Source organism: Panthera pardus, unplaced genomic scaffold, assembly GCF_024362965.1.
Source record: "Panthera pardus isolate Hobbes unplaced genomic scaffold, ASM2436296v1 HiC_scaffold_26, whole genome shotgun sequence".
Taxonomy (NCBI): domain Eukaryota; kingdom Metazoa; phylum Chordata; class Mammalia; order Carnivora; family Felidae; genus Panthera; species Panthera pardus.
Genome location: NW_026526832.1, coordinates 20193454 through 20207675, shown reverse-complemented (window position 1 = coordinate 20207675; position 14222 = coordinate 20193454). Strand labels below are relative to the sequence as shown.

Genomic DNA, 14222 nt, shown 5'->3' with positions numbered 1-14222 from the left:
AAGAATATCGAATTTGATCATTAGGAGAGCTTGGTAAATTCAAGAGTGCAGTTTCTGCAGAGGGAAGGCAGAAGGAATAAAAGAGTACTGAGGAAGGCCATGGAAAAGTCTGGCGAGTGATTGGGAATAGCAGAGTCAGCTAGTAGAGAGCGAGGGCAGCGGAAGCAATGGTAGGGCTTCCTGGGAGGGCTGTCTTGATTAGGTCTGAGGGGAAAGAACTGGTGTCTGTGGGCGGAGCGGGCGGAGAAATGAAGAATGCTTGGGAAAGAAAAATCAGTGGCAACGGGAAACCGCGGAATCCATCGGTAACTCACACTCGTGCGATTTCCTGTATGCCAAGCCCTGCTCCAGGTGTCTTTGCGTGTAATCACTCATTTGTTTCTCAAAAACCCTGCGGGGCCAGTTCTATCTCTGGCTTATAAAAGAGGAAATTGAGGCGCGGAAGCGTTAATCTGCCTGAAATCACGTAACCTGTTGGCACAACCGAGACTCGAGCCCAGTCTGGCTCCCGAGCCTCCGCACTGAACCACCAGACTGCCCTGCTGCTCTTCCGGTTGTCAGTGTTGTTCAGAAATGTATTTAATTTCATTACAGAAGTAAACCCAAACCTGCGAATTACTGGGTCTAAAACTATTACATATTTTGTATGTATTCGATAATTATAAAAATCTCTCTTGAATAATAATTCACAGTAATTTAAATATTCTCCCTTTTAGGCTGTGCATTATGTGTGACTCTTCCGATGAGTTTATTGAACTTTTTCAGGTAAGTACCTTATTATTTTTGGGCAAGAAGTGTGACAGTTGTTACTCAGATGAATTTTAGGATCTGTTTTGCTTTTGGAATCTGGACATTTTGAGAAGGTCATAAAAGCTGTATTTTGAATCTGGGATGAGTTTAAGACCGTTTAGGGTATCTACGGTGGCTGTGTGGTCATTTCAACCACAGCACAAACTACTAGTTCTTTTGTTACAGTTTTTGGTTCACCAGACAAGTCTTCTAATTTGTCATTTTTTGTGAGTGAATTGGGAAGGAGTGTGTTCCCGTTGAATAGTGACAGGTTTACGTCCTTTTTAGAAATTGATGGTAAGTTTTTATGAATTGATTCTGTATAAGTTTAGTCAGCATGATCATAAAATTAAATTTCTGAATTTGTGTAGTTTAGGACCAAACCCCGGATCTATGCTGACTTCCAAGTCGCACTATATAAAAATTCCCGCCCCGAGGAGTGGGGCCGGGGATACTGTGGGAGTTGCCTGGGCAGAGTTTCATTTCTCTGATCTGTACTTCACCTTTGCTCAGCCCCACTGAATTTTCTTACGGGCCCTGGAAGTACTTTGCTGTTTTCTCTCCTTGGTAATTTGGCCCCCACTTCCCTCTAGTGCTGTCTCCTTTACGTGAAACACTTGTACTTCCCACTTCATCCTTCAGTTCTCAGATCTGTCTTGCAGAATCCTCTCTGTCAAGCCACACTCTGTGAATCTTCCCTGTCGATGGCAGCTGGCAGCCATTCATAGAAACCATAAAATTTAAAGCTCTGAAGGCCTTAGAGATTGAGACATTTCCTCTTCTTCTAAGGATGAGGTCCTCATCAGGCAATATCTTGTCCAGAATCATGTTGTCAGTGACAGAACCAAGACGAGAATTTGGGGCTTTGTTCAGATGAGCAAACACGTATGGGAGTGTGTGGCCAGAGACAGTGAGATATGCTAGGACAGTCTCAGTGCAGAGTCGTCCGCTCTTAGATTCTCTGTCACTTTGTATCATAATAACACAGCCAGGTACTTGCTAGTGCTGTTTTGTGTTCATTTTATTTCCCCTCCTAGAGCATAAACCTTGTAAAACAAAAGATCAGGTTTTATTTATCTTTACGTTCTGGAGGCCCCGGGGTCAGAACACTTCCATTCTAGTCCTGGCCCTGCCACTTGGTAGGAAGTTATATAAATTTGAATTCTCACGTTGTCACTTAACCTGTCTGTAAAATGGGGTTTAGTAATGTTGGTTCTATGTATGCTGTGGGATTATTGTGAGTGTAAATTAAGAGGATAAGTGTGAAAAAAGTTTCAAAACTACAAAAGTTACAAATACGGAATGATTTTTATATTGTAATAATGTTCTTTGTATTACTTGATTTTTTTTTCAGAAGCTATAAAAATAACACCTTGAAACACAATTCAGTCTATGAAGCTATGGTTCCCTTTTTTTCTCCATGTTTGCTATTCATTTTGTCTACAGCATGGATCCTTCAGTCACCTTCAGATATTTTAGAGATACATCCTAGACTATTCTACTTTATGGTTGGAACAGCCTTTGCCAACATCACAGTAAGGTTTTTTCTTTTTCTTTTTTTTAATGTTTATTATTTTGAGTGAGAGAGAGCACATGCAAGGGAGGGGCAGAGAGAGAGAGGGAGAGAGAGAATCCCAAGCAGTCTCCTCGCTGTCAGCGCTGAGCCCAACGTAAGGCTCGATCTCACTAACTGTGAGATCATGATCTGAGCCTAAGCCAGGAGCCAGATGCTTAAGCTGAGTGACTCAGGCGCCCCAGGTTTTTTTTCATTTAAGTCCTATCTAAGGAATATATGACAAAATGTGATAATTGGAGAAATCTTTAGAATTAAAAATAGACAGATTTTAATTTAAAGATATTTTACAGTAGAAACTTTAAAGAGTAATAAACCCAAACACGAACATGCTAAAAATTATTTTTACCTTTTCCAGATGGCTGCAGATCTAATGATTAGTTTAGGGAAACTAAAAAGGGTTTTTGAGAAAACACATACACACACACGCACGCACGCACACATTTTTAAATCAGCTGATTTTAAAATTAAGAACAGGTGTAAAAACTTTGTAATAAATACAACATATTTTTCAAAAGCCCTTTCTCTGCCATGGCCCAGCAAGACAGCAGCCAGGAGAGATCGGGCGCAGTTGAGAAAAGACCTTAATAGTCCTGACAACCCGGGAGCATGTGCTCTAGCTCTGGTCAGGTCCTTAATAACTTTTTACTTTAAAAGCTAGCCACTGAGCTTATGTTTCCATGTGTGTAATATGTGTTCATTATCACCGGTCCTACTGATTTCACAGGGTTTAAAGATCTGAAAATATTAATACATTGTATTAAAAAATTATCTCTGAAGGAATAAAAGTAGATTTGAGTAAGGTATTGGAAGTAAAGGAAGCCAGAGAGGTTTTGAGGTGTTAATATGACAATATGACTGAATTGGAGATAGCATCTCTTCATCACTATAAAGAAATTTAGGTGTATGGAGGAGCTATACAGGGCTATTTTGAAAGTTCTTTTCAGATATCACACCATCTTAAAATCGGGAGAAATTCCTTTTATCCAAACTGTTACCTAGTGGAAGAATCCCTTCTATAGCATCCTTACTAAATTATTTTCCAGCCTTGTCTGACCCACACTCTGAGAGTCCACGGGTTTGGAGGTGGGACAGGGGTTCCGTTGGGCTTCTGAGCAGTTGAGAACTTCTGAACTTAATAATGTTGTGTAACTGTGTTGGCTCAAGTACTGGAATGCTTTTAATGTTGGAGTGACTTGTTTTGAAGTGCTTAGCTAAATGACATAGCAGATAAAGGGCTAGTATCCAAAATCTATAAAGAACTCACCAAACTTCGCACCCGAAAAACAAATAATCCAGTGAAGAAATGCGCAGAAGACATGAATAGACACTTTTCCAAAGACGACATCCAGATGGCCAACAGACATATGAAATGATGCTCAACGTCACTTCTCATCAGGGAAATACAAATCAAAACCACACTCAGATACCACCTCACGCCAGTCAGAGTGGCCAAAATGAACAAATCGGGAGACTATAGATGCTGGCGAGGATGTGGAGAAACGAGAACCCTCTGGCACTGCTGGTGGGAATGCAAACTGGTGCAGCCGCTCTGGAAAACGGTGTGGAGGTTCCTCAAAAAATTAAAAATAGACCTACCCTATGACCCAGCAATAGCACTACTAGGAATTTACCCAAGGGATACAGGAGTGCTGATGCATAGGGGCACTTGTACCCCAATGTTTATAGCAGCACTTTCAACAATAGCCAAATTATGGAAAGAGCCTAAATGTCCATCAACTGATGAATGGATGAAGAAGATGTGGTTTATATATACAGTGGAATACTACTTGGCAGTGAGAAAGAATGAAATCATGCCATTTGCAGCAATGTGGATGGAACCTGGGTACTATGCTAAGTGAAATAAGTCAGGCAGAGAAAGACGAATACCATGTTTTCACTCATATGTGGATCTTGAGAAACTTAACAGAAGACCATGGGGGAGTGGCAGGGGGAAAAAAAGTTACAGAGAGGGAAGGAGGCAAACCATAAGAGACTCTTAAATACAGAGAACAAACTGAGGGTTGATGGGGGTTGGGGTAGAGGGGAAAGTGGGTGATGGGCATTGAGGAGGGCACTTGTTGGGATGAGCACTGAGTGTTGCATGGAAGCCAATTTGACAATAAATTATATTTTAAGAAAATGAAGTGCTTTGCTAATTAAATTTTCATTCTTTTTTTTTTTTTTTTTTTCCTTTTCCCTAACTTCAAGTGTCAGCTGATTGTTTGTCAAATGAGCAGTACTCGGTGCCCAACTTTGAATTGGTTGCTGGTTCCTCTTTTCTTGGTTGTCCTGGTGGTAAACTTAGGAGTAGCCTCCTACGTTGAGAGCATTCTCCTGTATACCTTAACAGCTGTTTTCACTCTGGCCCACATCCATTATGGAGTACGAGTGGTGAGTCATCTAGAGCAAAATTGGTTCTATTTGGTTCTTGTAAGTAGTAGAAAAGTGGCGAAGGAAAAATTTCAAAAGAAAGTTGCTTATGAAAGTAGCTGGAAGAATTGGGATAGTCCCTATAAATATTGGATAATATCCAGGTACATAATGTCAGATATTGTTTCTCTGATGAGTATGTTACAGTAACTACAAATAACTTTAAAACTCAATAGTTATTATGAGGAGTTCTTTTTTTTTTAGGTACAAATGTGAACTGTTTTCTTGGTGAATGGAATTGTAAGCTCTTGTGTGCTTTTAGTTATATGAGACCAAGTAATCCCATTTGTTGATTATCTATTTCTATACTTTTTAAAAAATTTTATTTATTTTTAATGTTTATTTAATTTTGAGAGACAGAGAGAGACAGAGACAGAGCACAAATGGGGAGGGGCAGGGAGAGAGGGAGACACAGAATCCAAAGCAGGTTCCAGGCTCTGCACTGTCAGCACAGAGCCCGATGTGGGGCTCGAACTCGTAAACCATGAGATCATGACCTGAGCCGAAGTCAGACGCTTAACCGACTGAGCCACCCAGGCGCCCCTATTTATTTATTTTGAGAGACAGAGACAGACAGAGAGTGTGAACAGGGAAGGGGCAGAGCGAAGGAGAGAGAGAGAATCCTAATCCTGACATGGAGCTCAAACTCAGACGGTGAGATCATGACCTGAGCTGAAGTCAAGAATCGGATGTGCAACCGAGTGAGCCCCCCCCGGGTGCCCCTGTATACTTGCTTCTTTAGCTTTAGGGGAGTTTTTATCAGGAGACTTATAGAAGAGAATGGATTTAAGAAGTATTTTGCAAACCTTAATATTCTCTTCTAAAAAGAGACTAGTTTCAGGGCAAATGGACTAAGGTAGATATAATAAAATGAAAATCAGAGCCATGCAATTTATTTTCTTTTCCTCACACTTTAACATTCTTTTCTAATCATGTATTTTAGCATGGTCTTATAATTATGGTTTTTAATTGTACAGTGTTCCAGCAAGGAGATTACTTAATAATTACCCAGTTTACTTAATTATGATCCAGTTATTTTAATCATCTAGGTTGTTTCCACATTTTCACCATTACAAATAAGGTTGGAATAACAACAACAACAAAAATAACAATCTGGAGTAATATATTTTTCTTTATTTTCTGAGGATAATTTCATAGCAATGAGGTTATGTAAAAGGGTATTCATGTTTTTATGGCTCTTAAAATACTGCTTCTATTTGGTATGCTTGTTTTGAAAGGAACTCTACCGTGACTCAGTTTGAGACACATGTCTTCTGTCATAATATTTTAAAATGAGCGCACCTAGGGGCACCTGGGTGGCTTGGTCGGCTACATGTCTGACTTCAGCTCAGGTCACGATCTTGTGGTTCGTGAGTTTGAGCCCTGCGTCGGGCTCTGTGCTGACAGCTCAGAGTCTGGAGCCTGCTTGGGATTCTGTGTGTGTGTGTGTGTGTGTGTGTCTCTCTCTCTCTCTGCCCCTCCCCCACTCAACGCTCTGTCTCTCCTTCAAAATAAACATTAAAAAAATTTTTTTAAATGAGCACACCTGTCATGCCTTTTACCTTGTATATGTTGCTAAACTTAGGTTTCTTCCCTTAGTGTTCTCCCCAAAGCAGCCTACATTTGTTAGAACAAAGTAGATGAAAAAAATCCACGATAACTATGGATTGTGACATGAGGACATAATCATTTATGTTTTTATTTATGCATACTTAACATAAATGCTTTATGTCAACACTCTTAGGCTTTTATATTTCACATGCATGAAGTAGAATATAGTTGTAAATGTCTTTTATACTTGTTCTAATTTTTTACAACCCTTCAGAAGCATATCTTTAAGAAACCATACATATACCGAACCAAACCAAAAAACCTTTTTTGTTAAATTACGAAGGCAGTATATTTTCACTGTTAAAAATCTGGAAAATAAATCAAAGTAATTGAAAAAAATTCTAGGAATATCTTTTTTGTCGGTCTTTGTGCTCTCTTGCCACGTTTTGCAACTTCTGACCAGAAGGTGAAACTTGAAAGCTACACAGAACATTCATTTGAACTATTGAAATATAAATGACAGCAACAGAACTAGAACTTTGGTAACTGACACATAACCAAGGTCTTGCCTGCCCACTAGGGATACCCTAACCTAAAATGTAGAGATCTGCTTTTATACTGTTTCATCAGGATTAGGAATGATTATCTAGAAATGCTGTAAGCAGTTGAATAGAGAGTCTATATATGTAAATATTTGACCTACTAGATATTATTGTGTCAACTAACCCAGTAGATTTGGGTGTGAATCTGGGTGGTCTGGAGGGCTCTGGAAGAAATTCTAGATTTGGGAGTTAGGCAGACCCATGTTAAGTCCTAACTTTCCCAGGGTAGTTCTAGTATTCTGTAGAATTCTATAGCCCTCTAGCTCAGTAGCTATCCTAGTCCACAAAAGCCTCTTCATTATTTCTGCTGAGTTTTGCTGTTACAGTCGGTAAATTGTCTCCAGTGGGTGAATTTTGTGTGCTTTTTAAAAATAATTAGGAATGTGTTTGTTACCGTCTCATGTTCTGGTTTTCTATATAGGTAAAGCAGCTGAGCAACCATTTTCAGATTTATCCCTTCTCATTGAGGAAACCAAACTCGGATTGACTAGGAACGGAAGAAAAGAGTATTGGCCTGTAATCTACAGAAGGAAGTACTGTAAATAAGATGCTTGTAAATATTTCATCCATCACCATTGAACTAAACTGATCTGCTTAACAGACACGGGAACTCAGTGTGTATAGTACTTGGACAAATGATCTGAATTTACGAAATTTTGGACCTACTAATTCCCAACTTACTTTTTATAAAACTGTGTGGCATTTTGGTTAGGCATAATGTACTTTAGACCAGCAAAATGTTTCTAGTGATGTTAGCTTCATGAGTCCATGCTGTTTTGGTTCGTACAGAGTTAAAGATGCTTTGTTTTTATTTTTAGAGCCCCAAGATTGGTTTAGGAACACTGATAACATTAAGAAAACCACAAAATGTTTTCATATTTGATACTGTTTCAGTAGTAGGTCTTTTGCTATGGAAGTTATCAATAGCCCAAATCTAATATGGGGAAAAGATAAGAGCAAGTTACTGTTAGCCAGAGATGCCAAATGATTACAGAACAATATACAGTTGCCAAATACTCATTTCTCTTTCCCATGGAAATGCCTTTTGTCCTCATGTGCTAAGAGAGCTAATATATATATTTAGATTCTCTAGTATTCTGGCTCTCTTTCTTGGGAACAGATCTTGACAAATGGTTTAATTTAATTTAATTAAAAAAAATTTTTTTAAGTTTATTTACCTAGTTGGAGAGGAGAGAAAGAGAGCACAAGTGGAGGAGGGGCAGAGAGAAGGAGAGACAGAATCCCAAGCAGGCTCCATGCAATCAGCGCAGAGCCTGATGCGGGGCTCGAACTCACTAACTGCCAAGATCATGACCTGAGCTGAGATCAAGAGTCAGACGCTTAACCGACTGCACCACCCGGGTGCCCCCGGTTTAATTTTCTTTTAAAGAGAAATATTCTATTGAGACTTAGTAGAGAATGGATCATAATTGTAGCTCACACATTAACATGGTTCATCGTTTAAATGTATTTTCCCCCTCAGCGGCAAGTTGGTGAGATTTGGTGCCTGCGAACTATGATTATATGAATGCATGTGACAGTCCCAGTCCTGTGATAATTACTCGTAAGGAACACAGATAAACTTCCTTATAAGAGAAATTTACCTTGGAGTTAGGAATCTCACGAACCTCCCTATGAATTACTGCTATGAACCTCACTCTGAAATTAGTTTCCAGATTCAATTTGTTCTTCCATTCATCCGTCCTGTCTCTTTTTTGTGGAGGAGAGAGTGCTGTGTTTTTATTTCATACAGGATAAGGAAGTAGAAATTCTTTCTTCCCCAACTTGCCCACTTCTCCACTTCCCCAGTTGAAGAAAACTTTTGAGATATATGCCTTACTTAGTATCTACTCTCTTTAAAATGACTTGGAATAATTTTTGAGGTTTACTGACAGGGGTAAAAATCCCTTTGACTTCAATGTGGTTGTTTTTTAGATGACACCTTCTCATGACTTTCTTCTTGACTTTGTCTCCGTGTAGTTTGGTGGTGGTGAAATTTACTTGCTGATTTTCCTTTATTTTCCACTGAATGAAGTTTGTGCTTGAATGAAGAGTGTATCTTAAACCCTTTTTTTTTTTGGATGGATTGCACTTGGATAAAACTGGCACCACTGTGTTGATATGTAATTAAATTCTTTACCATTATTTATCTATGAATGTGACCATCGTTAAATTTAATTGTAATGTATTCCTTTTTAAATTTCAGTCTGCTGCTTTGTAAAAATAACTATAATTGATATTTCAGTTTTTAAGTTTGTAAATTCTAATCATTGTCATCCAGTTTATTAGAAATGAGGAGTCAAGGAGCTAACTCATGGTTCTGTACTCATTTTTAAAAACGGCTCGTAAAGGTTGAGGTATATCTGGTGACTTTTTCTGAGACTGAAAATAGGTGAGAAATTGATGCAGGAAAATGTGGGTAGTGATTCCATGTTTGTTAGTAACTTGCCATCATGGAGGTCAGAGGATGAATGAATTAAGTAACGGTAACTCTATTTTTTGTATACCTTGTTCTTTGTCATCTGCAAAATTGAACTGGATCAAGTGTTATTTTGGGCCGGGAACAAAGCTTCATTCAAAGGTTTCTGAGCTAATCATTTTACTATTTTGTTGACCTTGTACACAGAATGAGAGTAATCTGTATTATATAAGGAAAGAACTGATAAATATTTATTAAATGACAAATTTGGACCACAGGCTTTCTTCACCTTGTACAGTATAGTTATACACACACACACACACATACACACACACACACACACACACACCCTTTCTGGCATGGGGTCGTGTCCTGTACTTCTGGGGCTGTTTTACCTCAAAGTGTGTTTCTGTTCTTTTTCTACTGCATTAAGTTTATTTGAAATTATTTGTGCCTGTACTGTATATTTCCCTACAGTGGTAAAGAATTATGCCATAGTTTCATTGGCACCGTTAGATGAAAGAAAGGTGGCCGTCAGCAAGATAAAAGTGAAACTGAGTAACTGTTTCAGAATACTGTGGACTTGTGCATCATTGGTATACTGCTGACGTTTTCTTGGTTTCGTCTGCCATCTTGAAGTGCATCTCAAAAGCCCCATTTGTTACGTAGTGATACAGCAGCTGAAGCAGGACTTCATTACAAATAGCTCTGAGCATTTGTGTCTTGCCAATTACCACCACATTTCCAAAGTATAAATATAAATATACAAGATCTTTCAGGCTTCTGCATGATATTTTGGGGGTGAGTGGACCACCCCAGCCTTTCTCCCAGCATACGCTGAGCTGCCTTTAGGGGAGCAATGGCGTGGTTGGCCACACATGCATGTTTTCTGTCCATTTCAGAGTAGAGTGCCTTAGCCAGGCCGGAGGTTTCCTTTGTGTCTCTGCGGACCAGAGTTACCCAGACCTGTGAGAAGTTTCTTGTCCGGTTATGGTATGAAACGTGCTCTTCGGTGCTTGACAGAAATTAATTCCCCCACATTTGAGGGGGGCATGGGATAGAAAAATCTTTACCTGACTAGAGTATGTTATTGCCATCTTTCCCAGTCCTTTACTAACATTCGTGACCGTCAGTGCATCGCACAGTTTAAAATTGTCACGGGTTACGGCAGCGCTCCTCCATTCGCACACAACCGATGCACACAACCGCGTAATACACAAACAGCAAAATCGTCCTTGGCATTTGAATCGCACCATGCTTAAAATGCTCTTAATTCTAATTTTAAAAAAGCTCCGTGCTGATTAGTCTAGAATGTACTTGTGCTACTACCAACATGTCACTTATTTTAGTAGAGGTTTGGGGAAGAGGAGTGTACGTCTAGGGTTGCCCACATTCTAAGTAGGTACCAAAAGAGTATTGATCATGACCCGGAGTCTGGGCTCTGGGGGAACATGTAAGAGAAAAAGCAGGCATCGGGTCCACTTTAAGGAGAAAAAGGGGTCACCTTAGTGCCCAGTGATCCTAGTGCAATACAGAATTTAAACTTCTCACATTTCAATTTGAATCATCATTCCGCCACTAATTTCAAATTCAAATGTGAATTTGGAGGTTTCCTAAATGCTCAGTTTTCCAAGAATTTATTTTGTAGTCCGTTGAAAAACCTTTGGAATGTACCTTGCTTGCCAAAGTAGACTTTGATTCTATCACCTGTGGAAAATAAAAAGGTAAACTGAAGGTGTTTGAGTCAAAGGCTCCATTTCCCCTTTCCATTCTAACTAGAAGCCTGTGTGTGACTCTTCCTTTCATTCTTCTTCTGGGCTTCCTTTGAACTTGCCACCACCGAGGACAGAGGCGCCAACTTGCTCTGTAGCACCTAGGTATTGCCACATTCCAATCTCCTTGATTGCCTTAGATCTCTTTGCTGGTCTAGGACTGGGAATGTGCTGGAGGCAACAGAATGAAGCCGATGGGCTAGAACTTTTGGCTGTGGGTCCCCAGAAAGGCCAAAAATAAATACAGAAATCTTTGGTTGCGTTGATTCCTATGTTCCGAGTGGCCTTTAGCAGTTCTGGACTTGGTTGAGCACTCTGTGGGAGATTTGTGAAGTCCAGTTAGAATTTTCTTTTTCTTCTCAAGTGTCTTTGTAAGGCAGCATGCCCTTTCTTGAACACCCTGTGGGTGAATAACCTTCCTAAATTAGCTGCCGGTACTGGAACCTTCCAAGAGGAATTTTAATTAGTATGCTGCATTTGAAGCACTTTGACATGTATATTTTAAGTGACAGTTTTAACAGGCAAATGGTGTTAAACTAATCACCGTGAAACTTGAATGTGTGATGCTCTCTATGTCTTAGGAAGCTTAAGTAAATTTCTGATTTTTCTTTTATTAATTTTGTGACCCATGTGACTTGTGTAGTTTACTTTCCGTCTTTGACAGTGGCCCAGATGACTGGCATTGGCAAGCAGTTACACTAGGGTTTCTGGTAAATCCTGGTTGTCGAGCTTTTCCAGAGAGAGTGGCAACATGTACCTTCTTCCTCGTGTGAAGCCATGGGAGTGGAATCTGCTGGCTGATTCGTTGCAGGGCTTCCACAGTGCAAAATAAACGTAACCTTACTTTCTAACCCACATGCTAGTACTACGCTTTGCTCTTCAATAAACAAATATGCGAGAGATAGTAATCTAGCGGATTTTTCTGGTTTGTTTTTAAGCGGGGACCTGCTCTTAAGACAGAGAGATCTTCAATGAGCTAATATTTAGGGAAGCAGAAAATGTTCTGCCATCTGTAGCCTTCTCACAGGTGGCCGGAGTGAGGAGACTGTGTTGCATTCGGTCAGAAAGGCCGGGTTCCCAGAATTGGAAAGTGGCACGTGGACTGATTTTAGAATATCTTAACAAGGGCTTATCCCTATAAGAAAGTCCATATGGACCTAACAGAAGGATTGTGTGGTCCATTCACATTGTCTTACTCTTCACAGAATCATTTGTAGAAAGGTAGGCTAAACCAAAGTGGTGCTGTTTTTAAAGCTTGTGAATTGGATCATGGCCTTAGAGTACCTAATGCTACATGGAACTTAAAGTCAGTATTAAAGATACCAGGATTGGCTGACTGCTGGGGATGCTTTATGGCTCTTTGGCTAAAGTCTTCTCTTGAGCAGTTTCTATGGGTTAACCATTAAAATTTGGAATTGATTTTGTTTTTTTATTAAAACATACACAACTCGCCATGATCCCAAGATTCTTATATTCTTGACGAGCACTTTTTAATTCTAAGGAGTAAGTTCTTGACCTTACGTGGAACACATTTAGTTAGTACTTGATATTACTAACTCGTTACCAGAGGGATGTTCATTTCACAAGATCTATGAATGTTGCATTTTACATCTGTGTGAATTACTGGTATCATTCAGCATCAGACTTTAACAACTGCTGATTGAAACTGCCCACAGTATTAACATTGTAGGTTATTTTGTTTAGATAACTTAAACGAAATGAGTCAGCTTTCGGGAGACAAACACCCAGCTACATGTAATGACATGCTCGTTCCAAAACGTGCCAAGAAAGCAGACTTCAGTGTTACACTCCAAATTTTAGTTGTTTTATGAAAGTAGCATTTCCTCTGGGTAGTGGGGAAGCAGTGAGTTACTGCCCAGGTACAGACTCCCTGACCCCTACCTCGTCCCCTTCCCCTCCCGTAGGACAAAACAGGTTAAATTTGTAGCCACCTGTAGGAAGAGAAATGGCTACTTTTCTGCGTAAGGCTTCGTGCCCTGTGACTAAGGACAGGTGGCAGGCATCCTGCCGAATCAGTTAGTACCTTGTGTGGCTCGGACCCGTTGCAGTTTGCTGTGTGTGGTATTCTGAAACAAGGACGACTCCGTGCCTTCTCAGGTACCTATTAGCAACACCACTTACGCAACTGGGACGTGTGTGCCACAAGCAGAGTGTGTCAGTGAGATAAAGGGGAACACAAAGTCTTTCGTTTCCTCTTTCAGGTAGTTGAATGGAGCATATTCATAATGGGTCTGTCTAGAACTTGCTGTGTTCGTGGTAAATAATGTAGCATTTATCTGGTTATGTGTGGTGTGTGTGTGTATACGTATTTGATATGTACACATAGGTTTTCTGCATATCTATGTATGATATATTCATATATACATGCAGTGTGCTCTTGATTATCTGCAAAAATGGTACACCCTCGTTAGATTGTCTCTTCCTGTTGACCTAATCGGCACGTAGCCCCTAATTCTGAAGCCTCTTCCTCCTCTAGAGCCACAGTCGTTCCTACTTGCAGTTCATCTCAATCCCCACGGAAGGCCCGTGTGAAATACGTCTCTTTCTGTTTCCCTTCCACCAGGGATTGTGAGCCAGAAAGACAGTTTTTGAAGAAGACGGCTGCTTCCATCGGGTTTGAGTCTTCTGGCTCTGAATGGTGGTGGGGCCCATCCCTGGCCAGAAGGCAGCTCTGGGAGCAGTTGTTGTGCTCAAGAGCTCGAGGGGGGGAAGAGATCTAGCTCTTGCAGAAATGGGGCTTTACAACTCGCTTAAAAGTTCCTTATCTGCAGTGTTGTGAAGTCGTAGACAGTTTGGTCCACAAATAGATCCTATCACTGTTACTTTTGCATCGTTGGTGTTACTGTTCCCCATTGCTGGCCCCGATCGATAATCAAGACCTGACTGTTTCTTGCCAGTGGATTCTGGAAGCCTTGCCTTCTGAACTGGATTTATGTTTATTTCTGCTGCTGTGAACCCCAAAAGTAATGCAGTAGGTTTTAATTTAAAATTGTTTCATTCTATTATTGATAAATATTTATTGTAATAAAAGTAAAGAGTAAATAATTTTTAAATCCTTTTAA

General features: G+C 40.0%; 1 protein-coding gene across 2 annotated transcripts in view; it reads left to right on the top strand.

Annotated features, from left to right (window-relative positions):
- The window catches only part of SELENOI (selenoprotein I), a 46185-nt gene extending 31963 nt beyond the window's left edge, over positions 1-14222 (top strand). Inside the window, exons 7-10 of one of the 2 annotated variants that reach the window (XM_019449902.2) lie at positions 717-765; positions 2144-2324; positions 4574-4756; positions 7370-14222. In XM_019449902.2, coding sequence (XP_019305447.1) covers positions 717-765; positions 2144-2324; positions 4574-4756; positions 7370-7468 — 512 coding nt within the window. In that variant the 3' untranslated portion in view covers positions 7469-14222. The remainder of the gene's footprint in view (positions 1-716; positions 766-2143; positions 2325-4573; positions 4757-7369) is intronic. The other variant, XM_019449908.2, reaches the window with a different exon arrangement.